The sequence below is a fragment of the Scardinius erythrophthalmus genome, assembly GCF_964197995.2.
Source record: "Scardinius erythrophthalmus genome assembly, chromosome: 19".
NCBI lineage: Eukaryota > Metazoa > Chordata > Actinopteri > Cypriniformes > Leuciscidae > Scardinius > Scardinius erythrophthalmus.
In genome coordinates this window covers 33,203,806-33,228,499 of record NC_138239.1, presented here as the reverse complement: position 1 = coordinate 33,228,499, position 24,694 = coordinate 33,203,806, and the positions used below count along the sequence as shown (strand labels likewise).

The 24,694-nt window shown below is 37.6% G+C and overlaps 3 protein-coding genes across 4 annotated transcripts in view; 1 reads left to right on the top strand and 2 right to left on the bottom strand.

Moving 5' to 3' along the window:
- Nucleotides 1-586, bottom strand: part of prkd3 (protein kinase D3) — an 82,653-nt gene extending 82,067 nt beyond the window's left edge. The window contains exon 1 of the mRNA XM_081347630.1: nt 163-586. The gene's annotated coding sequence lies outside the window, so the exon portion shown is untranslated. The remainder of the gene's footprint in view (nt 1-162) is intronic.
- A 953-nt stretch (nt 587-1,539) lies between these two features.
- On the bottom strand, nt 1,540-11,707 carry mocs3 (molybdenum cofactor synthesis 3). Its single transcript, XM_081394291.1, has 13 exons — nt 11,492-11,707; nt 10,957-11,089; nt 10,747-10,839; nt 7,965-8,085; nt 7,796-7,887; nt 7,595-7,695; nt 6,334-6,442; nt 5,212-5,274; nt 4,933-5,096; nt 4,491-4,538; nt 4,147-4,243; nt 2,862-2,963; nt 1,540-1,737 (listed from the first exon to the last, which is right to left on the bottom strand). Exons 1-13 carry the CDS (start codon nt 11,582-11,584, stop codon nt 1,580-1,582), a joined length of 1,374 nt encoding a protein of 457 aa, XP_081250417.1. The 5' UTR covers nt 11,585-11,707; the 3' UTR covers nt 1,540-1,579.
- A 966-nt stretch (nt 11,708-12,673) lies between these two features.
- qpct (glutaminyl-peptide cyclotransferase) lies at nt 12,674-24,277 on the top strand. 2 transcript variants are annotated; one of them, XM_081347269.1, is made up of 8 exons: nt 12,674-12,929; nt 17,035-17,181; nt 17,267-17,548; nt 20,632-20,799; nt 21,183-21,282; nt 22,506-22,622; nt 23,014-23,129; nt 23,926-24,277. In XM_081347269.1, the coding sequence occupies exons 1-8, from the start codon at nt 12,834-12,836 to the stop codon at nt 23,938-23,940; spliced, it is 1,041 nt and encodes a 346-aa protein (XP_081203395.1). In that variant the 5' UTR covers nt 12,674-12,833; the 3' UTR covers nt 23,941-24,277. The 2 variants fall into 2 exon arrangements, with proteins under 2 accessions (XP_081203395.1, XP_081203394.1); XM_081347268.1 differs by lacking the exon at nt 23,926-24,277 and having other exon boundaries at nt 23,014-23,334.
- The last annotated feature ends 417 nt before the right edge of the window (nt 24,278-24,694 follow it).

The following is a 24,694-nucleotide window of genomic DNA, read 5'->3' as shown; positions in this document are numbered from 1 at the left end:
CCCTCCCACTCTAGATCGCATAACTGGCACAAGACCACAAATACCAGCAAAACAAGTTATACAATGTCTTTGTTCGAGCTTTATCACCATGCATCCTTAACAACTGATTCTCAAGACGAAATAAGCACACTGAACAGAGGAGGGAAAGAGAGGAACACATACCTTTAATGCTGGAAAGGCGTTTCCCTGACAAGTGAAGAGATTAAGCTTACTATCAATGGAAAACGAGGACTTGAAAGCTTCGGGGTTTCTTTTTTAAAGCTTCTGGTGTTTCATTTAGCCAGTTAACCATCGCTCGGTTACAGGCTCCGTTACATGAGCTCGATTTGAAAACTTTCTAACCTCTTCTCATGTCACATTACACGCGTCTTAGTATGTGCTCTCCATCTCCGCGGGCAAATAACGAACGCCGCACAGACAGAGAAAGTAAAGGCTGAAGGAAATGGCAGGTCTGTCGAGCTGAAGAAGTGAAGTTGAGCTTCAAAAGTGCAGAAATGTTTTTCTTTCTCTCACTGGCGTACGCGCATGTCTCTCACGCGCAGTTTCCGTTATGTGAGTATTCCGCGTGTGCGCGCCCTCTAGCGGCGTCATTCCACGGCCTCTATGACGCAATATAGCATTATAGAGTCCTGAATGATACATTGTAGCGCCGGCCTTTATCTGTGATTGTCCACAAAGCTCAAGCTGTTCTTGCTCATCATAATTATAGCATTGATCACAAATATATTACTATTATGTAAACGGAAGGGTTTAGTAGTTCATTGAAATATAAAAATGAGGGGGGGGGGGGGGGGGGTTCATGCATTAAATTTCTAATAATTTTACTACACATTAACTAATGACCTGTATAATCATATACCTGTATGACTGTATTGTATAATATTTGTAATGATAGCTACAATTAAGTAGTCATTATAGCTAAAAGTTTTTGTTTTTTTTAATAGAGATTCATACATCATCTGAAAGCTGAATATATAAGCTTTCCATTGATGTATGGTTTGTTAGGACAATATTTGGCCGAGATACAACTATTTGAAAATCTAAAATCTGAGGGTGCAAAAAAAAGAAACATTCAGAAAATCACCTTCCATTTATATTTACGATTGTGCTGCATCCACTCACAAAAATATATATTTTATATATTTAAGGTAGGAAATTTACAAAATATCTTCATGGAACATGATCTTTTATATCCTAATGATTTTGACCCATACAATGTATTGCTGGCTATTGCCACAAATATACCCGTACGACTCGTGACTAGTTTTGTGATCCAGGGTCACATATATTAATATAACATTTAGTATATTCCACACCTGCAAGGTGTATGTAAACTCCTTATCACAATTATATTATAAATTATCACTACAGGTGTACTGTATAAAATGTACCATGGGATAGTGATAACTGGAAAATGGAGAAATCTGATTATATTACACACATTAAAAGATGCACTGAAACACAAAAATGCAGGGGAGTGATGAGGTGCCATAAAAAAATCTAACAAAATATAGCATAAATGAAATAAATAGACAAAGTGAAAATCATTAGAACTTTATTGCTTTTGTTCATGAAAGAGTCAGTATTGAGGGAAAGAGTGGTCTATGTTCTTGGCCCAGGCCATCAATCCTCCACTGATGTCCTTCACCGTGATCTGTTCAGTTTCAAGGCCAGACATGTTCTCCAGGAGCTGAACTGCCTTCTGGGAGTCATTGCCAAGTTTGCACACCACAAACACTACAATACAATAAAGGTAAACACACAGATAAAGTTATCTGATTCACTCTATTCAAGCTCATTTACTCTCTCTCTCTCTCTCTATATATATATATATATATATATATATATATATATATATATGGGTTTGGGGCTGGGTCTGTGGGACGGTTTCTGGGGATTCACTTTTTATTTGACTTACCTTTTGTCTTCTGCATTCTCCTTACCATTGTCTCCTGTTCTTCCCTCAGACTCGTCCCCCAGAAACAGTCCCACGGACCCAGCCCCAAACCCAATCTCTTAAAAATTAATAAAGGCTGGTTTCTAAAGTACTTCTTCCTGCCTCCATGTATTAATGCTCATGGGTAGCCTAAATGGGTTCCATTCAGACCTTAACATTAAGTATTTTACTGTTATGTGTCAACAAGATTCAACAAGACATTTTCACCTGGCTAGACCCAATGTTTAGATCTGTTGTGGTATTTATGCAAATTAGCACAAACATAATTAGATTATGCGCCGTTTGTCCATGTTAACAATTTCAAAAAAACTTGTAATACATTTTTTGTTTGTCTTGATGTAAGTAATCAACTCAGTAATGTTCATGGTGATATCTAAAGGTTAAAATTTTTACTCTATTCACGTGAGAAAAAGAATGAATAGGCGTATGAATGGGCTATATTTGGGTCTTTTTCTAAGCTTTCCCCTAATGGGATTCTTCAGGGCTTTTTTTTTCCTTACTCAGGACATATTGAGGATACAAAATCAGTTGAGTTTGCTTCTGTTGCAGTTTGTTCAACCTTTTTTCATAAAATGACTGGACTTATCCAATTAGTTTAAATAGATTCACATCTCATTAAAAAAATCGAAATATACAAATCTAAAAAATACTTGATTATTCACCACGAGGCCAGCTGTTTCTGATGACTTTCTTGAGAAAACCGATGGCATACAGACGAGCGATTATTGTGGATAAAGATAGGATCATTATGTATGGCTCAACACCATCAATGTTCATGCCTGAGCATAGTGACGTTTAGTGTTTCTGCACCACGTTTATTTGAGCAGAAAGAACTGAGGTGCAGGAGAAGGGAGTGTTAAACACTGATCACAAAAAACAGCATATAACAAAAAAAGATTCTTACCTGGGACTTGAGATTTGGTCTGTTGTTTGAGATTACTAATTGCATCTTTTAAAAGTGTGATGTGCTCAGCCTTTTTATCCTCTAAACTAGCAAGTGGAATGTCTGTCATGCAAGGTAAGAAACTTAAACTGAAGGAATTAACTTGATTTTTACTAAATCTCACACTAAATATGAAGAATGAAGAAACGTCAGCAGCAGTGAGACGAGTGTTAGTGCCTCCAAACCAGAGCATGAGAAATGAACAAGTGTTTATTCTGACCTGTAATGCTGCCTGAATCATAATCATACACTGTTCGCTCGTTGGCCAGAGGAGAACTGAGCGACTGAGCCTGGGTTCTCCCAAGGTTTTTTCTCCATTCTGTCACTGATGGAGTTTTGGTCGCCTTTTTTCGCCTTTGTTGCCATCAGCTTTTGGCTTGCTTAGTTGGGGACATCACTGAACTTACTTAAGCTGGACTATAACGCTATTTTCTTCTGGAAACAAACTTTGTTGAATTATTTTCCTGTTATCACTGTAAAGCTGCTTTGAACAATCTGTATTGTAAAAAGCGTTATATAAATAAAGGTGACTCGACTTGACTTTATGCCAAGCGACTAAATGTGGTCACCTGGGGCCTGATGTGTAAACATTGCTAATCTAAATGAATCTAAATGTGTATATCAAATGGAAAACAGAGTTTAAAATCATTTAGTTTGCTTCATTACTTCGCTAAGGATACTGATTTTAAAAAGGTAGACTGAGATGGCGAACAGGAACATAGTTTGTGTAACACATTATTAGATGTTTGATTACATAGTCAAACAAAAGACTAATCATATTGTGTAATCATACATTGTGAGCGATACAACTGTGCAGCGTTTACTTCAGTAAAGTGGATCCATCGAGTGAATCTCTGAGCTGGTGTGAGTGAGTGGAGGCGGGGCTAATTTGCATATTCATGGTTCCACATATACTAAATGAAGCAAGGGTATAGAGTTATATTCAAGTTATTTTAAGGCATGAAGAATTTTTTTCACAGAAAACAACTTTTAAATATGTAATTTTGGTGATCAAAAATGAGTTTTACAATTACTGACAACTGTAGTGTAGCTAACGAGAGTAGATATTATGAAAAGCTTCAAAAAAAAAAAAAAGTTAATCCACTACAACATTAATCATAAAGGTAATTTAGGAAAATTTGAAACTCCATAGTGCACTGACAAACATGTAGAGTTTCTGTTGTATATTTTAATGAAGCAAACGTCCAAAAGTAAACTGTTAAAGAGAGATCATGGGAAAGGATACTGATTGAGGTTGACAGATGGCAAATGTCCACCTCTACTTTGGGTCGAACGTCAAGGAGGAGATGAGGGGTTGAGCTGTCCAAAATGGCTCTGTACTCCTGCAATGAAAGACAAATATTATATAATGTGCAATATTTGAGGAAGGAAGCTGCACAGAAATTCAAGATGACAGATCAGATCTGCTTTATATAATGACCAGCTACACACTTCCACAATGCTCAGTAATGAACTGGCTAACATAGAGCGGTTCTGCTAAAGATATCATCTAAACTACCAAATGGAAATTTAAACACCCCTTATTACATTCCTCTGCATGCCCAGAATTATGACAAATCACTGTACTACCTGCACAGAGACTCTCTGTTCTTTGGTTAGAAGATTCAGTCTCCGACACTGTAAATGAAATAAAACAGAAATAACTGAGAATAAATCAGCACTGGATTTCATCACACAACGTTTAAACCAAGATGTAGGCCATGTCTGATCAGGTGACCTTAAACCTTTTTGGTTTTGGAGTTGATTTTTGACTGAATGTATTTGCCATGGCTGAAAGGAGTTTTCTTTCCCTAAGTTTAATAATACAGTTACACTGAATGTGTATGAATTGAATAACTGCATGCTTTTCAAAGCTCAAGAGAAGCATGTCTCTGCAAAACACACTCTCCATAATGAGTGTGTGACAGTGACGCCTTGTGGACGTTTAACCACAGCTGATTAGTTTGCATCATTGACACACACACAAGGATGACTATAGGAAGGAAAGTGTGAGATTTCCTCATGCTCAGACCTTATCCGTAGCAGCAGAGCCACAGAACTGCTCATAGTCCTGGAGCTCAGTGAGCGTGGGCTTCTCTCCACACACCACACACTCGATCTGCCTGGCCCGCAGACGTATGGACCGGAAACGCCCCTCCTGGCCATCAAACATCAGCAGCTGCTGCTCAAATGAGGCTGAACAGACCAGTTAAGGAGTTCCTTCATTACGTTCTGCCTACAGTTTGGTAATAAGTGAGCTTAAAAGCATAACTGTTTCAGTTTAGGATGTCCTTAAGTGTAGAAAGGATACATCCTTGACCGGACGCAATTTTCAGAACTTCTAATGCTTGAAGGCAACCCATTATACCAGGCACTGCAAGTATCAAAACAAGTCACTTCACAGTCATATCCACAATGCAGAACATTGTAACATAAACTTATAATTATGGGATTATGGGATTGTTACAGAAGAAGAATTCATATTCACTTTTTTTAAAGTCAGAAATAACTTAAAAATAGTTTTTTTGAGGTAAGATCTGCAGTAAAAAAGAAACAGTATTGTTGTTTTAGACAAGCAAAGAACTTAGGATTCAGTTTTAAGTAAATGAGAGAGACTGTTTTTGTCAAGACACTCAACATACGCCATACAAAATTCAGTATGGAATTAAATGCAAGAAAGAAGACCAACTGCAATTTAGTATGCAAATGCCAGTCAATTTCAAACTTCCTTCTTAAATTACTTTAATCAGGACCTATTATGCTTTTTCACGTGTTCATCTTTCTTTAGTGTGTAATGTTGCTGTTTGAGGATGAAAAAGCTCTGAAAGTTACAAAGTCCCTCCAGCGGGAGTTATTTTCTATATCAGTGTCACTGTAGTCTCGAGTTTTCTTCCAGGAACGTAAATGTCACATCATTTTAATCATTCCTGCACAAGGCATACAAAAAAGGGGCGGGGCCTGGTTGAGTTGCGTTGGTAGTGTGTTAAATCTCATTAATAGTGTGTTTCCGAAATACACTCGAACCGGTTGACCAAACACAACACACTGGTCCAGCCGACCAATCAGAGCACAGAAGGAGGGGCTTCATAGAGACATGCAGGAAACTAAAAGCGTTACTGACAAACTGGGAAGAGAGGAGATGCAATAATGTAAAATATGTGAAAAATAAGGAATTTTTTCACGCATGAAAACCTATTCTAGCAGAACCCCAAAACAAAATCAAGACTTTGTAAAAGGGCATAGGTCCTCTTTAAATTGAACAAACCACTACAGAAGGCTGAAACTATCTACAAAACAAAGTTTGTATAATAAGCAAGTAGTTCTGGCTGAAATAAATACAGAACACTGTGGATAAGAATGATGAGAAGAAGATGATGATGATGAAGAGGAAGAAGCTATGGAGTATAATCAGGTCGAGTAGAGTCAGACTGACCCACTCCCAGGACGCCTCCATCAGAGCAGTTGGTGACAGTCTCAGGAGGAGGTGGAGAGGGGAACAAACACCGGTAACACGGCCCTCCTCTGTAGTTGTACACCGTGAGCTACAAGAGAAAACATTGAAATAATCAAAATCTCCCAATTAAAAAAACACACACTACATACTGCATATATACTCTCGTTCAAAGGTTTGGGGTCAGTAAGATTTTTTTTTTTTTTTTTTTGAAAGAAATTCATACTTTTATTCAGAAAGGCTGCATTAAATTAATCAAAAGTGTTATTCAAAACAATTCACACTAAAATTAGGTAGCAAAAAATAAAATAAAAAGTCTTCTAAATAATAAAAAAGCTGCCCCTTTACTCTTGTGAAAAGTCAGTGGATGAACAATTGTGTCTGTGGTTAAAAAGGTATTATAAATGCACCATAAACGTTTTCATGCACTATATTCCTGGTTTTCTAAAGACAAACGGCAACTTAATTTTAGGAACAGACAGTATATTAGGATGTTAAACTTAAGTTAAAATGGAAACTCTTCACTTCACTGTATTGGGAGACAATCAAGATTGCAGTATTGGTATCTGTGTTATACACACACTAAAACTCATTTCTTTCAGCATTCTTGTACTTTCTCTCAACTTTTTTTCTTCTGCGTAACACAAATAAAGATATTTTAAAGAATGTTGATGTCAAAAAAGCATTGCATCCCATTGACTTCCAGTATAGATAAATATACAAATATACAGTATTTCATTTTTGGCTGACTGTCCCTTTAAAGGCACACTATGCAGTTTCCGTTTTTCTCAAACAGCGACCCCTAGAGTCGCTGTGGAGTACTTGTATTTAACGTTACTGTCGTAAATACCACTCACGCAGAGCCGTCTCTGCACTCTTTTTCGACCGCGCTTTCTTCTATTTCTTCGTCGACTCTGCCATGATTCACGTCTGAAATGCGTGCTAGTGTCTTCCACAGAGGCGGCTTCATATGTTGTTGATGCATGTGACGTCGTGCCGTAAAGCAAGTTGTGATTCTCGCGGGATTTCTGCTTTGCTATCGGGATGATTCGCCCTACGAGTTCGTTTACCATCAAAATGATTTCCAAGCTGTTATTTTAAGGTATACTCTTGCATAATGTGCCTTTAAAAGAATGTGTAAAAGAATCCAAATACTTGCGACCACTGTAAATAAAGACTTCAAATATCAATGTACAGCTCACTGTCTGCAGGTTTGATTGAGATATTGAATAGATGAGCTCACCTGTCCTTCCACTCGTAGAGCACTCGCTGACACTAAAGGCTTGCCGGCCAGGACACAGGCATCGTTCACGAGGTACCGTGTAGGAACGTTGTCTGAACAGTCTGCCACAATGTCATACATGAAGATGCAAAGTCAAGGAGACAAATAAATGGGTTTTGCACTGTACAGAACAGAAAAGCTCAAGATTAACTTCTCAATTGCATTTCATGAGTGGATATTGTTGAATGAGTTGAATGGCGTTCTCTCTGGAGAGCTGGAGGTGATAGGGAACACACTGAACTGTGGAGTTCAACCTGGAAGAGATCACAAGCAGTCAACTCTCCGTCCTTCAGTCGTTCACCTGTGCTGGTTTCGTGAGGTAGGATGGTACCTGCTGATGGCCTGGGCGGCAGACAGGGCTTTAGGCTGACCTTGAGTCACTTCTGAATGAAGCACCTGTCGGTGCAAGTTACTCAGTTCCACCACATCATAGTCCAACAGGCCCAAACGTCCTGAAAACACAAACTACATTAACAACTGCCAACTAGTGCCATAGAACAATTACAGCTGTGTCTTCATGCAAGTGTTTGCTTTGGGACACAAACTAAAATGAGATTTGAAGGTTTTCACGGGACCCATTATGAACAGCGGATTCAGTCTTCATCTCTTCTACTTTAGCGTTTACTGTAGACTGGTAACTATGGTAACTTCTGTTTTGTGTGCATTTCTCTTAAATTAAAAAGTTAATTTAAAAAATAGACCCTCTCTAACTATTACAGCTGAATATGTTTGTTATACACTACTGTTCAAAAGTTCCCGGTCAGTAAGATTTTTTTAATGCTTTTGAAAGAAGTCTCTTCTGCTCTCCAAGGCTGCATTTATTTGATCTAAAAACAGTAATATTGTCATATATTATTAGAATTTAATAATGCTTATTATTATTTTTGTGGTATCATTATTTTCAGGATTCTTTGATGAATAGAAAGTTCAAAAGAACATAATTTATTTGAAATAGAAATCTTTTGTAACAATGTAAATATTTGCATGTTTTTGATCCATTTAATGCATCATATAGTATTATTATTCTTTTTACTATATTATTATTATTATTATTATTTACTTGGTAGTGTATATATAATTTAAACTATTCAAACTATAAGGTTTAATTTGTTAACATTGGTTTATTTAGTTAACATGAATTAATAATATTACAACAGCACTTGTTAGTCTTACTCAATGGTAATTACAACATTTACTAATGCATTCTTAAAATCAAAAGTTGTGTTTGTTAATTTGTTAAAGTCCCCCTGTGGTGAAAATCAAGTTTTTAATGCTGTTTATATGTATATGTGGTGTTTTTAATATGCTTTAAGACAAACCATGTGTAAACTCATAAGTCGACACCATTGCTGAGTATTTTCTCCTTAAAACTGCAGTGAACCAAAGACTCAAAAGCACGGTTTGAAATCGCTTTCTGACGTCACAAACTACCTTGTAACCAATGATTTAACCACATAAGCATCTACACTACCAATGCAATAACTCTGGAAGTGGTCGAATGTGGACAAGCTCAAAATGTTTTAGGCCCTGTTTACACCTGGTTTTAAAATACGTTTTGGTCGATCACAAGTAGACAAGGGAGACACATTGTCTTAAACCTGGTGTTTTAATCCATCCCGGAGAAGGCGGTCTTTTGTGGCTGTTCAAACGCATTTTGCATTTTTCGACTACCTCTGGAAGTGGCCATTTTAGACCCCGTTTACATCTTCATTAGTGTCGTCCACTTGTGATCGGATTGACGAAAACGCTTCTTAAAGGGACAGTTCACCCAATAGTGAAAATTAGCCCATGATTTACTCAACCTCAAGCCATCCTAGGTGTATATGACATTCTTCTTTCATACGAATACAATCGGAGTTATATTAAAAAATGTCCTGACTCCTCCAAGCTTTATAATGGCAGTGAAAGGCCGTATATTTTTTGAGGTCCATCAAAGTGAATCCACCCATCATAAAAGTGCTCCACGTGGCTCTGGCGGATTAATAAATGCCTTCTGAAGTGAAGCGATTTGTTAGTGTAAGAAAAATATCCATATTTAAAACATTATCGACTAAAATGACTAGCTTCCGGCAGACGGCTGTACGCATCAATTTACGGCGAAAGAGCGACCGCGGAAGCGCAGAGGATAGAGCAAAACAAAACACCAGTCACGAATTAGAAGTCTAAAATGACAATTTTTAAAGAGAAATGTCGGAGGAGCTTGAATGTTGCCGAGCCCTGTTTGTTTGAACCGCGAGAGGCTTCTAAACTTATATCCTATGTCATACATGCGTCACTGTTTACTCTTGTGGTGTAACCCCTAATTTCCACCAACTGCGGAACGGCTGCGGATCCGCTCCGGAACGGCTGCGGATCCAATAGGTTTCCATTAAAGTCAATGTGTGTATTTTCACTGACTGCGGAACGGCTGTATTCCGACTCCGGCGATCCGCAGCCGTCCGGAGCAGATTCGCAGAGCTTCTATTTTTGCCGGATGCCGAACAGCTCCGCAGCAATTCAGCACTTATATCGCGCGATCATATGTGAATTCGCAAGATCTCGTGGGTCCTCGTGGGTCCTCGTGACTTCAGCTGTCAGTCATCCGCAACAAATCCGGACCTGGTGGGTATTGAAGGACGGCGAAGCACGGAGCCGACACGCAGTGGAGCCGATCCGCAGCCGTTCCGCAGTTGGTGGAAATCCGGGGGAAGTAGACATGCGTACGGTCGTCTGCCGGAAGCTAGTTATTTTAGTCGATAAAGTATGAAATATGGATATTTTTCTTACACGAACGCATCACTTCACTTCAGAAGGCCTTTATGAACACCCCGAGCCGTGTTGAGCACTTTTATCATGGATTGATGCACTTTTATGGACTTCAAAACAGAAACGGCCATTCACTGCCATTATATAGCTTGGAAGGCCAGGACATTTTTTAATATAACTTGTGTTTGTCTGAAAGAAGAATGTCATATACACCTAGGATGACTTGAGGATGAGTAAATCATGGGGTAAATTTCATTTTTGGGTGAGCAATCCCTTTAATACCGGATGTCAACAGGACCTTACTTGTACAGATAAACTCCTCTACTTAACAGCATTATGAACATAGTAAACAAACATGGTCACTTTACCTATTCCAGCTGCTGCCAGATACTGCGCAAGAGGACATCCTAAACCTCCACATCCCACAACCAGAACAGATACATTACTTATGGCAACCTGGCCTGTGGAGAAAAGAAGATTTTTATGAAAAGAAAAGAAAAGAAAAGAAAAGAAAAGAAAAGAAAAGAAAAGAAAAGAAAAGAAAAGAAAAGAAAAGAAAAGTCAAAATATTGTTTAACCTTTAACACCAAGTTCTGGTAGGATAAGCTGCCTGCTGTATCTCATGATGTCATCATTGCTCAGCGTTACATTTGATTTCAGTGGTGAAAGATTGGTAACCTTCTCCTGTAACTCTGTTAATGTTGAGTTTCCCTGAAAAAAAGGGACAAGAAGCCCTTTCAGTTTTCAAGAAAATGCTCAGCTCTTATATATTATATATATTCTTATATATTTCACCATAATTATCTGTCATATGACACTGGTGCCTTTCAAAATATTATTCTGTCCAGCAATTAATAAATGATTTGAGCTGTTCTATCAACCCATGCCTTTAAATCTTTATCTTCAGAAAAATAATAGTAATAGAATTTAAGTGTCTGACCTAACCTAAACCTTAAAATAAATTGTTGATACTGTTTTCACTCCATACAACAACACATATAAATTGGCATTAAATATTCGTTGTTAAAATCATTACATGCATAACGGTACAGAATCACACAAAGGCTTTGTTATCTGAATATTTGCAGAGTTAACAGAATAACTATTGCAGACCTTTTCCATTTGATGAAGTTTCTTCTTCAAAGCTGTAATCTCTCTCTCTCTTTCCAAGAGCTGTGTCTTCAAACTTAAAATGGTATCATCCATCACGAACAATCACCTCGATATCAAATTATTATTAAGAAGCAGTTATTATGACGAGCAATTATGTGTATATAGAAATCACACTGCACAGGACTTCCGGGTTTCCGCGCGTGTGCGACCACGTGTAGCGCACGTAACACGTGATTACAACAGCTCCATAATACGCGCTCCCCAGAGATTAATGTAGATATAACCCACTCAATGTTATTACATTTATTTTGAAAAGACTACTGAGTATTAAAGGGATAGAACAATCTGAAACATTAAGTAACACGAGGGTGCAGCTGAACAAAAGTTACTGAGATAACAATAGCTCTTTTATAGCTGTATTTTGCTTCAGGCGAACTGTCCTATAAGTCCAGTTGTTTATGGGTGAAAATCCCCTGCTAAATGGACATGTCACCAGATCACTGCCATTATTTTTAACATCACTAATATGCACTTTAGAGTTTTCGTAAATAGTATTTGTAATTTAATATGGTACTAAAATAAACAACAGTTAGCTTTGAATTATTTTACTCTGCTTTTTTGTGGCGTAGAAATGCGCCAGTTTATAATATTATCTTTATAATTCTTTATTTTTTATTTTATAATGTTTTTTATCTTTAAATATTGTTGGTAACCAGACAGCTGACGGTAGGCTACCTGACTTCCATAGTAGGATAAAATACTATGGAAATACTATGGAAGTCAATGGGTGCCGTTACTGTCTGGTTACCAACATTCTTTAAGATATATCCTGTGTTCAACAGAAGAAAGAAACTCATAGATGTTTGGAACAACTTGAGGGTGAGTAAGTGATGACAATATTTGCATTTTTGGGTGAACTATAAATGGAACCTGTAATATACAGAACCCATTAGTACAAAGAAAACAAATCAATATTATATAAATTGTTTCTTTATTTAAGAACAGGGAAAGAAGGCGAAGTAACAAAACAAAACTCCAGCGCTCGACAACAGCTGGCTCTTTGTGCCGAATCGAAGTGGTAACTCATGAATATTAATAAAGCCTCGCTGACGTCGGTTGGTTGCCTTTAGTTAATATTCATGAGTTAAGCCTTCAACACGCCAGCAATGTCTGTCTTTCAGCCAATCAGTTTGCCGAGCGTCACGGAACGTTATTAAAATTCATAAGCAAGGCGTTCGCCATAGTAGGGTTTGTAAAGTGTTCTCTCACATGATCGGAGTTGTGTGGAGTGTGTATGTGTGTGTGAGAGAGAGCGTCGTGAGGACAGAACTGAGGAGATGAGATGGCCGAACGACGCTGGACCGCGAGACTGTTGGCTTTCATTGGCATCATAGCGACGCTGACGAGCTGCGACACTGTTCCCTGGCAGGAGGAGAAGGTAGCAATCTTTACACAATGCATGCTTGGTTCCTTTTAAGAGAATTGGCAGAGAATAGATACCTAAACAATGTTGAGTTAGAATTATGAATTCTATGTATTTTTCTCGTGAAGGGAGGGTGTTTTCCTTAGGGAATATCTGTCTGTTTTTAATGCATACCAAAAAGAAAAACTGTTTTATTCATGCATTCGTTTTTTTGTTGTTGCATGTCTTCTTTTTAATTTCAAATATCCTATAGAATCGTGACAGTGATCACTTAAACTGACTCAGGAAAGTAAGGTTAATTTGCTTCATGGCTTTACAAGATCTGGTCACTTGCATCTTTAGACTTCAGTTCATGTTGCTCAGTCTGTCTCCCATTGTCTAGTTGCTATGGGAGCAAGATCCCCATCATTGATCCATCAGCAGGATATCTTAATATAGACTTTCAAACTCTTTTGAATTAATTCCGATCAGTATTTGGGGAGATTTTCTTTGAATGATGCTTCTGTTGCACTATTGCTTTTGAGCATGTGATCAGATCATTGAAAAGGGCAAATTATACAGTGGAATGTAATCTTTTATAATCTTATTTTCCTCACCTTGACACATACTTTTTTGTATAAAACATATCTGATCTGCCAGATGTCTTTTACTTCTGTGTTGTTCATAACAAGCTACTTTCATTAAGTGGCTCAAATAAAACATGCAGAATCAATAATCGCAGCACAAGAATAATTGGACTTTGAGACCACACAAAACGAAATGTCATCAGAAGATCAATATCGTGTTTAAAGCAGATGTAGTTTAATTAGGTGTTTCTATCCATCTTAACATTATTATTCAAGAAAGATCATATAATCAGAAGCCTTTCAGACTCTGTGAATGTCCTCCAGCTGTGCCGACTCATTTCAGAACCCTTCTGTTGCCATGTATAGTGTAGTTTGAACACATAATTATCCTCTAGACATATGCAGTGTATAATTTATCCTACAAACAAGACTATACTAGTTTGGTTGCAACATTACCATTAAGCAAGAGTATTGTCATCATGTTTTTTTTTTTTTTTTCTGACTGTAATGGGAGTCACTGAATTAGGTTGTATTGTAAGTTGGGTTTTTTTTTCAGCTTTGTAGATTGAGAAAGAGTAGACTTTTTAATATATGACTCATTATTAATAAAGAACATTCTAGATTCATTTCATGGACGGTGTCTCAACCACCTTAAAGGGTACAGCCCAAAAAATCATCTTTTACTCACCCTCTCATGTCATCCCAGATATATATGACTTTCTTTCTTAAGGTGAACACAAATAAAGATTTTTAGAAAAAGAATCCATATAATGCAAGAGAATGTTGATGCTTCAAAAAACACATACAGCCATCATGATGGTAATCCATACGATCCCAATGGATGAACCTATGTCTTTTGAAACAAAATGATAGTTGTATGAAATTGAAAAATTCTAATATTTTAAACTTTTAACTGTAAACCATCGCTTCTGGCCAACTGTACACATTCACAAGAAATTTCGAGTTTATGCATGACATAAATGTTAGCATGTTGTAAAGCTACCACAATTAAAGTGACACAGAAGCGCACAGAGGACGTCACTAGTTGCAATGTTTCATTCATTGTAAGCCAATGAGATTTTATAGTTTGTCATGCATACATTTAAGAATTCGAATTAGAATAAGTGGAGGTATTCATTTGAGTTACATGCGAAAATTGGTTTCCCCACACTACTTATCACTTATTACTACTTATTATCCCCACACTACTTATTACTTACTTCTGCCCATTGTTGTTCAAACAAACTGTACATATATAGTTGTCTGCATATTTAACTGTTATAAGAGAAAGTTTTACAGTCAGGGCTCTCCAACGATTATAACATTTAATGACACATTTTTGTAATAGTTAATACATTTAATAATTAAACACTTAATAATTAACACTACATAATTGGTCTTATGTAGTTTTTAGGTTCATCCGTTTGCATGTATGGGATTTATTGCAGCACAGCTCCTTAATCACTATTGTTATGTCAAAATACATAAATGTGTTAGTTAGTTAGCTCCGGTCTTTAAATGTGATTGGCAGAGCAATGTCTTTACCGTTTACTCCTGTGAAGTAGTAGTAGGGATTTTACGCCAGTAGGTGGCAGCAAGTGACTTTATGAATGAGTCATTGAATGATTCATCAGCCGATTTCTTCAAAATACTGTGCTCAGGGATGCAGCGGTTCGTTCTGCTTTGGAACTATTTTGGCAATGCAAAGGTATATCAATAAAAGAAGTTACTTTACGCTTACTGAAGTGTAATAAAAGCAATATCAGACTCAAAATTATGCTGTTGCTCCGAATATCAGCACGACTATGATTACCTGCAGCCGAATCACTGCTGTGCTGATATTCGGAATAACAGTAGGTATGTTAACTTTACATGGACTAATTTTCATCAATCCGAAGGAATCCAATTTGACTTCAGATTTGGATAGTTCTGTTGATTTCAATGAACCCTAAATGTTGCAATCTGAAAAAAATTTCAGCGCATGTGTTGTTCCCCTGTCACAGCATTAAGAACTAAAGAAAGCCACCGCTATAATATTACTGGAGCTACTGTGAGTATAATTGTCGTTTTGTCTTGATGACATACCTGAAAGGAAAGCTGACAAATATGTCGGAAGAGGTCGAAGTCCATAGTAATCGATTGTCGAGTTCACACGCATAGGTTTAGTTACCTATGATCACGCGCGTGAACTCGACAATCGACTACAGTGGACTTTGACCGAAAACAGGAAGAAAATACAGGTATGTGCGCTGGCTGAAATAACATCATTTTTATTCATATCTTTCACATCTACTGCAGTCAGATTCACCCGTGATCACTCTGAAGGAATCACTCACATTGGCTGTGCACTTGTAATGACACATCAAGGATGTTAAGAGGATAAAAGCAGGTTTAGTACTTGCCCCATTGAAGTCAACAGGGTGCAAACTCAAAAAAGAGGATAACACGGTGTAGGCAACACCGATTTTTGTCGTTGTTCTCTGTACTGACAGCACTCCAAATTTACCAAAAAATGAGCTCAATGTTAAAATTGACCGGAGTTCTCCTTTAATAAAAGCTGCATTTGGATCTCAACCTTCGTGTCTCGGAGCAGTTCGTAACTCTTGGATCTAATCGTGACAAGTGTATTGTAGTACCTGTACGTTATAAAATAGTATGCAATAATAACATATTCAGTGTTTATGATTACATTGATTGAAATCATAAATGAATGCTGTCTTATTAGGACATTACTTGCCCCTGTCCCTTACACCTACCCCTAACCTAACCCTACCTGCTAAACACTCTATTCCCACTATTAATTAGGCACTTTTTTATTTATTTAATATAATCGCCTTTCTGAGCTGATATGCAAAGGGAAAAATGGAGAAGAATGAGTTCAGAATTGGGCAGATTCAAACTTGAGTTGGTCTCGTCAAAAGCTAACGCCACCAGCCTTACACTCTACTACGCCACTGACCCTGTTATCGGGTTTCTTTTGTAATTCTGTCTCAACCTGACACTCCCCATTTTTCCATGTTTTACAATGTGCTGTTGAGAGAGGGAAGATTGCATCTGTACAGATAATCTTGAAGAATACAGTGAATGCAGTGTTGTAGTCGAGACCAGAAGAGGGTTGAGTCAAGACCAAGACCACATGCTCCCAAGTCCATGGAAATACAGAGACCATGAAAATATGTTCTTGGACCATATTTCAATGATCTTGGTCTTGTCATGGACTCGTGAGCGATTTTCAAATACTATTCGGACATACCACTCTTTTGGCGTACTGTTTTTCACAAACTATCCTGTAGGGAAGTAATCGATTTCGGATGCAGTGTGTATCTTAAAAACCAGTCTGACAAAATACTCTTCTAGTCTGAAACTTCACTCAGACTCGAATATGTTGGTCTCAACAACAACACTGCTCAAAAGTACGAATGCACACAACACAGAAACAGTGAAAGTGGATACACATCACAAGCTCATATGGATGAAGATTAATGAGCAGCATCTGCAGAAACCCACTGTGTAATAAATAAATTAATACAATTTGTAATTAATTTTCTCTTCAGCTAAAACATGTAGCAACCACACTGAACTCCAGTGAACTGAGCAGTGTCATATCTCATACCGATCTGGACCGAATGTGGCAGAAAGACCTGAAGACTATGCTTGTTGTGCGGTACCCTGGTTCAACTGGAAGCCAACACGTTCGGGAGGTCAGTATGTGTGTGTGAGTGTGTGTATGAAAGTTCATGTTTAAATGTGACAGTGTAATCAGTGTGCGAGTTTCTCTCTCTTCAGCATATTAAATCAACCCTCGGCTCGATGAACGCCGGGTGGGAAGTGACAGAGGACGCCTTCTATTCTCATACTCCTTACGGCCAACTTCCCTTTACCAACATAATTGCTACTCTCAACCCTGCTGCAAAACGTCAGTTGGTGCTGGCCTGCCACTTTGACTCCAAATACTACCCACCACAATGGGACGGCCGTGAGTTTCTCGGAGCAACAGATTCTGCTGTCCCCTGCTCAATGATTTTGGAATTGGCGAGAGCCCAAGATGACGAACTAAAGACCCTGAAGGTATGGCAATGTACACAGAAAATAGGGATGGGTCACCATGGTTGAACAACTGACTAGTCGATTAGTAAGGTCATCATCTAATGTACTGTATATCTAGATTTTTTAGAAAATAATTTTTGGTGACAGCAAAAAACACTGTCACTTGTTTTTATAGACCCCTTTTCAGTAAGTAAACATTGTGATGTTTTTTGTGGGCGGAGCTTAGGTGGAGGCAAAACAATTCCCCTGGCTAGCAAGTTTTGATAGCTTCTTTTTTAACAATGACTAGAGAAAATCTCATTTTATCTTAATATGTAAAGTCACTCACTGTCCAGGAACACAATTGTTATTTAAAAAGGTTTACTTTAACAGACAGAACCAGATTGGCCGACCCGTACACACTCACTCAATGGATGGACGATCTGACAGGATTAGCTCCGGTTAAGTGGCCTTACCTGACATCTACACCTACCTGATATAGAAAATGAGCGTAAAGAGAAACTGAGGGCGTATAAATCTTTAGATGCCTATAACTATTTGCTGAATGGTCACGTTCACGACTTCTGTGGTACGATCCAAAGTTCTGCCAAGTCAGCGCCAAGGTCAGAATACAACCATGCAAAGAGTGACATTACAGTACAATTTTAAAGATGAGTATATTTTCTAGAAATAAAAATTCCAGATACAGCTAATACATTTTTGACCTTTATGTACTTGATTATGCTTTTGTGGTAGATTTTCCCCTACGCACCTGACTTAAGTTTACCTGGCATCTCCAGTCGACACCCAAGCGTCTACAGTCGACACTTAATAATATTTATACTCTAGCACTGCGTCTACAGTCTTCAAGTCGGACATCGTCTCGTCCCTTTTTACACTAGTACTCGAGAATAAGATCTCAAGTGTCCTATAACCTTCTGCGCAGCATTAACTAAACAGACTCCAGACAATGCCTTCAAATATGCTTTAATCACGGCCGGAGGATCTCAGACCTATTTCAGAGAGAATCCCACCAGCAAAAAGAATACAACAGTTTTTATAGAATAGGAGCATGGCAAAGGTGACATGATTCATCACATCATTTTCCTACAATATGATTGGTTCTTATTCAGCAAACCCTTCTGTTACTAGGTATAAGCTTTGTTATTCAAAGTCATGAGTTAATCAAAATCATGAGTTTATATATTTAAACATTTTTTCTAGTTTCACTTCCCCTTTTGTTATATTCGGGCATTATTCAGACGCACTGACTGACTTTGACCAAAGTGTTTGGAAACATTTCAGGTTTCAAAAGCATATAATTGTTAATCCTGCTAGAAAAATAAATGTTAGTGATGATTAATTAAAAAATCCATCACACTTTCTTAACAGGTTCTTCAAAAAGTTTAGTCACAATCAATCACAACAATGTGTATACAATCACAGATGATTCACAAATAATCACAATAGTTTAGAAAACATTAAAGGGTTACTTCAGGATTTAGCATTAAGCTTTGTATTAGTAGAAAACCTGTAGTATTTTCGAATTACCATGCTTTCCCCCCTCATATCCCCCTGAGAGGAGAGATTTATGTATTTTTTGTCTGGAAAAAATCCTCCGATGACGCAAAAATCGTCATTTTGCGTCATCGGAGGATTTTCTGGCCAGAGGCTAAAGACTACAGCCAGTAGATGGCGTTGTTCCGCATGTTTTCAACCCGCCCATACAGGGTGGGATCTCACTCACAGAATGTACACAGTATCAGCCGTCTTTCTTTGGAAGCTAAGCTAGCATGCTCTTGTTCTGTGGAGAAAGCTGAATAATAGGAGAAAGCTGAGTAAGTAGGGGTTACCATCTTCCTTTTCCCGGACTTGTCCGGCGGGCGAGACTGTTAAAAATGTCCGGGATTCGGCTTTTGCGTTCTACGGTCGCCATTCATTGTTTACATGCACACCTCTCGTTTCAATCTAACTGAATTAATTCCGATCGGTGAATCTGACTGTAGTGTTTACATGGACGCTAAACAAGTGCGTTTGATGCGGTTGATGTGCGTTTTAACATTGCTAAGAAAATTCCCGCTCCTCCGTGAGAGATGCGTTCTCCCGCGGCCGTCAGCCTCGTCCTGCTCGCCACAGTAAACATGATGAATGGCGACTGTAGAACGCAAAAGCCGAATCCCGGACATTTTGGGTCTCTAAATCCCTGGCAAACTCATCACTTAGGCTAGCCTTGTTGTTTTCAACTGTGCTCTCTAACCGGTAGGCGTGGCCTCCTAAGGCAGCGAAGCAAGTGCATTCTGGGAGTTGTTGTCTTTCATCCACATAAGCCAAAAATACATTTTCTGGCTTTTCTCAGTCTAGAAAGCTCCAAATTCAAAAATTTCTCCACATTTCTTCTACTTAAATGACATATTTTAAATACACATTCATCTTCCCAGAGGTGAAGTATCCCTTTAAGTGAAAAATTTTCACATTGGAGCCTGTACTCGATTCTGGCACCCAACAACACAAGATGACATTTAAAGCTCCTTGTGTAGCCGAATTTGTGTTGGTTTGTATTGAATTGAATTTCCACTTTTTTTGCCTCCAGCTAACGCTGTGACGTAATTGTGAAGTCGGGGCAAAAAGGGTCTATAGTAAAATTTTCTTAGAAAAGTTTTATACATCCATCCCCCTTTAAAGCACTGCCACTACAAACATAACCACGAGCATTGAAATTAAAGAGATTGTGATGAATAAATGAAGGAGCAACGCAAGCTCATTGGATGGAAATACATCTACCTACATTTTTGCAAAACTTCAAAACACATACATACAATTCACTTTAGTTCCTTGCATTGTTGCTTTAGCATTTGCTTTTTATCTCACATTTGCTTTTGTTAACTCTATCGGTTCGATAGGTGGAACATTATTTTGCTATATAACGCTATAGAGCATTAACCTTCAGTAAAGAACAGTATTTGACAGTGGGTAGGGTATAGCTTTATTTTGTGCCAACTTCCATATTAATTCGATTGGAATTCATGGGATTGATTATGAATTTACATATTAAATGGTTTTTCATTTGTGTGTATTCTGTAGTGTCACAAGTAGATGGCAGTATGTATATGTTTTTTCCCTCACAGGACTCCGGGTCAGATCTGTCTCTGCAGCTGTTCTTCTTTGATGGAGAGGAGGCTCTGTATCAGTGGACCTCTGAAGACTCTCTGTACGGATCTCGTCACCTAGCCCACAAAATGGCGACGACACCACATCCACCAGAAGCCACCAACACCAGCCAGCTCGACGGCATTGTACAGTTCTCTCATCAACAAAGATTAATACAAAGAAAAGTTGACACACAGCCAAACTTACATTCCTCCATGGATTACAAAATTAGATATTTTGCTTGTACAAATACAAAAAGTACCATTAAAGTGGCCCATATGACTTATGTGATGTTATAAGATTTCCTAAACTTTGTGTGAGGAACAGAACAATATTTAAGTTGTTATTCACTGATAAATCATACATTCATACTTCCTCGTTCACTGTATCAGAATATATATATATATATATATATATATATATATATATAACTGGATAATCATATATTGTGAATGTACGGCTAAAGAAAATGAATGCAAGCAAACAACAAAACTGGTTAAAGTCCTTAATTCATTCAATTTCTCCCCAGGATCTGTTTGTTCTGCTGGACTTGATTGGAGGTCCTAATCCTCGCTTTGGTAATCAGTTCTCTAGTACGACCCGATGGCTTTCCAAACTTCAAAAAATTGGTTAGTAACTTTTCTGCTCCGTTTTTCTTGAGTCACATATCACATATCCCTTTCTTTTCCTCTGTTCTTTTCTTTTCGTTTTCTCTTTCTTTTCCTCTGAGAAATTTAGTTAGGTTTGGTTATGGATGACAATAAGTCTAAACAAATGTCCATATGAAAATAATTGATGCAAATACGTGAATGATTCAGTTCACATATTCCTCATATATGTGAGTCAGTGAATCATTCATTCAGTTGTTGTTGTTGTTTTTTAGTTTTTTTTTTTACCAAAAACACTGATTCGTTTAAAAACTAAACACTGCTGCAACGTGTTGCTTTTGTGCAGTTGATTTTCATTTTCTTTCATTCAGAGCTATTTTCATTAGCATACCCTTGTGGAAAAAGTACATTTTAGCATACTTTTAAAAATAAATATAAAATATACTTATGTGCAAACTTATAGACAATATATGACACTTATTTGAATTTACATGTATATTGGATTACATTTAAATTAAATGCAGTTATATTAAATGCAGACCCACCTAAACGACCCACCTTATTATGTGTAATTTCATATTGACTTCTATTGTTTAGTTGGAGGATACTGCTGATGTACTGACCATTAGACCAACTGAAATCTACTTTTATGTCATTTTTATTGAAATTTGTATTTAAATATACTTGTAATTACACATTTGTAATGATGAAGTTGCAATTTAGTACATTGAAAAATATATTAACTTTAAATGTACTATTTAATAACTACATACTACAGCTAAAATTATAATTAACTACTACTATAATCAACACATCAAATAAGTGCACTTCTTTGAAGCACGATTAAACATACTGATTTAAAATATACTTAATGGTAAAATATTTCATGTTTTTTCTTAGTCACAAAAGTACATTCTCTTTATGTGCACTTAAGTGGCTTTTTTATTCCAGTAATATTTTATAGTAGAGTGTACTTTGGAGTGTGCTACTATAAGTGCACATTCCATACAATGAAGCACACTCACAAGGGGAGCAAAATATACTGTAACTGGTAAAATTATATATAATTTCTTAGTTACTCAGTATACACCACTAGGTGTCAGTATAATCAAAGGTGGCTGCCGTATTGACAAGCACAACATAAACAAAAACACTACTGAATGCACATTTAACCTTTATAAAATAATAAATGTTATACTCCAAATGAGCTGATATTGACAGGAAAACTCTTTACTGTTGTCTAGAGCGTCGGCTGCATGCGCTCGGTCACCTACAGAATCACCCTAATGAGGTTCAGTACTTCTGGCCTGGCCTACATGTGGGTCTAATTCTGGATGACCACATACCATTTCTCAACCAAGGTAAAAGACTTGCTGAGATTAATATGAATGTTTATATAAAAAGGCATTTAAGCCTTATTTATGTATTCCTCTGCAGGCGCTGCGATTTTGCATGCAAGACAAAATATTTTGTTGATCCTGGAACAACATTTCTGTCTCAAAATGTTGTCCTAATCTTATCCCTACCCCTAAACCCAACCCTACCCATAACTTAGCCTAAAATCAGAGGCAAATGAGAGGTGAATAACACTGATGTAGAAGCACATAACCCTTGTTGTAAGCCTAAACTTGTCATAAACTGTGAACTTGTCCCTCAGATCTGAGTGGTTGATGGAAATGTTGTTCCAGGATCAGTAAAGATGTTGAGGTTGTACTTGGTGAAATCACATTCACCATTTCTCTGCCCTCGCAGGAGTCCGGATTCTTCATCTCATTACGACTCCTTTCCCTGCGGTGTGGCACACTTTTGATGACAATGAGGATAACTTGGATCGTACCGCCATCGGCAATCTCAACAAGATCCTGCAGGTGTTTGTTCTTGAGTACCTCAACAAGACAAGTCAGAACCCTATTGCTGAAAGCACTTAATCTTTCCAAACTAGACCATCAGTCCCCAATGACATTTCTCTGACAAGCATTGCGAGTTAGCCAGTTTCACCTATTCCAGGTTGTTTTTTGACAATTTATTTGTCACACAATCAGTAAGTTCTTCTGTAGTATGTGAGTTCCAACCAAAAGCACATTACTAGGCAAATGTCTTCAGACTGAAGACCTTTAGGGCCAGATTTACTAAACAGGGCAAATTAGCGTGAGAGCGCAATTCCAAAACAGCGCTGATGGGAGTGGAAAGTTCTGTGCGTGATCTACAGACATCGCACAAATTAAAGAACAGACACTCCTGGATCATTTCCATAATGACCAACGCAATCTACCAAGAGCAGCGCAAATCAGCGTCTGGTTTAACATGCTTATTTTGGGCAGTACTGTAAATAATGGAGCAAATACAAGTAAATTGACTAGTGCAAACATTAGTAAATCAACTTGAATGATTCATTTAAATACTTTCCCCCCATAAATACTGCGTCTGAAAGGGAAACTTCTACAAATGCATATGCAATAAGGTCAGCCACAAAAATAACCCTGTCCACACCTTTTCAGGACAAATTCAGTGTCCTTAGTAGATCCTGACAGTAGTTTTTTAAAGCCAAAAGAGGGTTTGTTAGTAAATCTGGCTCTTGATTCAGGATCTGACTCGGTATACAGGGTTCACTGTGTTTTTCTTTTTCTTTTGTCACCTGTTCATGCCCCTGTCCCTGTGCAACAGAAGACCAGGACATGACGGCAAAACGAAATACTTACAAATATTGGTACTCAATATATCTTATTTTTGCTGGTTACATGCATAAATAATAGCATTTATTGTAGCCTTATACTGTGTAGCCTTTTTGACTTAAGTGTAAATTGTTTTATGAATCAACAAACATAAAGTTTAAAAAGAATCACAGTGTTTCATGATGCCTGTGTGATTCTGCGAGCTGCTGCTATTGTCATGTGCCCAGGTGTCAATGTGTTCCTCACTGTCCAGTGAGATCTGAAATGTTACTTTAAACATGTATCCATTTTAAATAGCTGATTATAAAGCAAAACAGCGAATAAACAGTTTACAAAGCAGTGGTAAAACCATTCTTGGCTTCTGAGTGTTCATTCATAGCTTTAGTTTCAGTACAGATTAGTTGAGGATTTGTGGAGGGTTACATTCTTGCATTTATGTAAATCTTAAAGCTTTTAAAGGGTTAGTTCACCATTAAATGAAAATTCTGTCATCAATACTCACCCTCATGTCGTTCCAAACGCGTAAGACCTTCGTTCATCTTCGGAACACAAATTAAGATTATATTAAGTGTATTAAGATTTTGGAATAAAGTTGTTATTTTGGGGGGGGTTTGCGCACAAAGAGTATTCGTGTCGCTTCATAACATTAAAGGGTTAGTTCACCCAAAAATTAAAATTCTGTCAGTAATTACTCACCCTCATGTTGTTCCAACCGCGTAAGACCTTCGTTCATCTTCGGAACACAAATTAAGATATTTTTG

Excerpts from the sequence above, each read along its gene's own strand:
- mocs3 (XM_081394291.1), bottom strand. The coding sequence starts at position 11,584 with ATGGATGATACCATTTTAAGTTTGAAGACACAGCTCTTGGAAAGAGAG. Across the intron at positions 10,840-10,956 it reads ACCAGAACTTGGTGTTAAAG|GCCAGGTTGCCATAAGTAAT; the intron begins GTTAAACAATAT and ends TTTTCTCCACAG. Across the intron at positions 4,244-4,490 it reads AACAGAGAGTCTCTGTGCAG|GAGTACAGAGCCATTTTGGA; the intron begins GTAGTACAGTGA and ends CTTTCATTGCAG.
- qpct (XM_081347268.1), top strand. The coding sequence starts at position 12,834 with ATGGCCGAACGACGCTGGACCGCGAGACTGTTGGCTTTCATTGGCATC. Across the intron at positions 12,930-17,034 it reads TTCCCTGGCAGGAGGAGAAG|CTAAAACATGTAGCAACCAC; the intron begins GTAGCAATCTTT and ends TTTTCTCTTCAG. Across the intron at positions 20,800-21,182 it reads CCAGCCAGCTCGACGGCATT|GATCTGTTTGTTCTGCTGGA; the intron begins GTACAGTTCTCT and ends ATTTCTCCCCAG.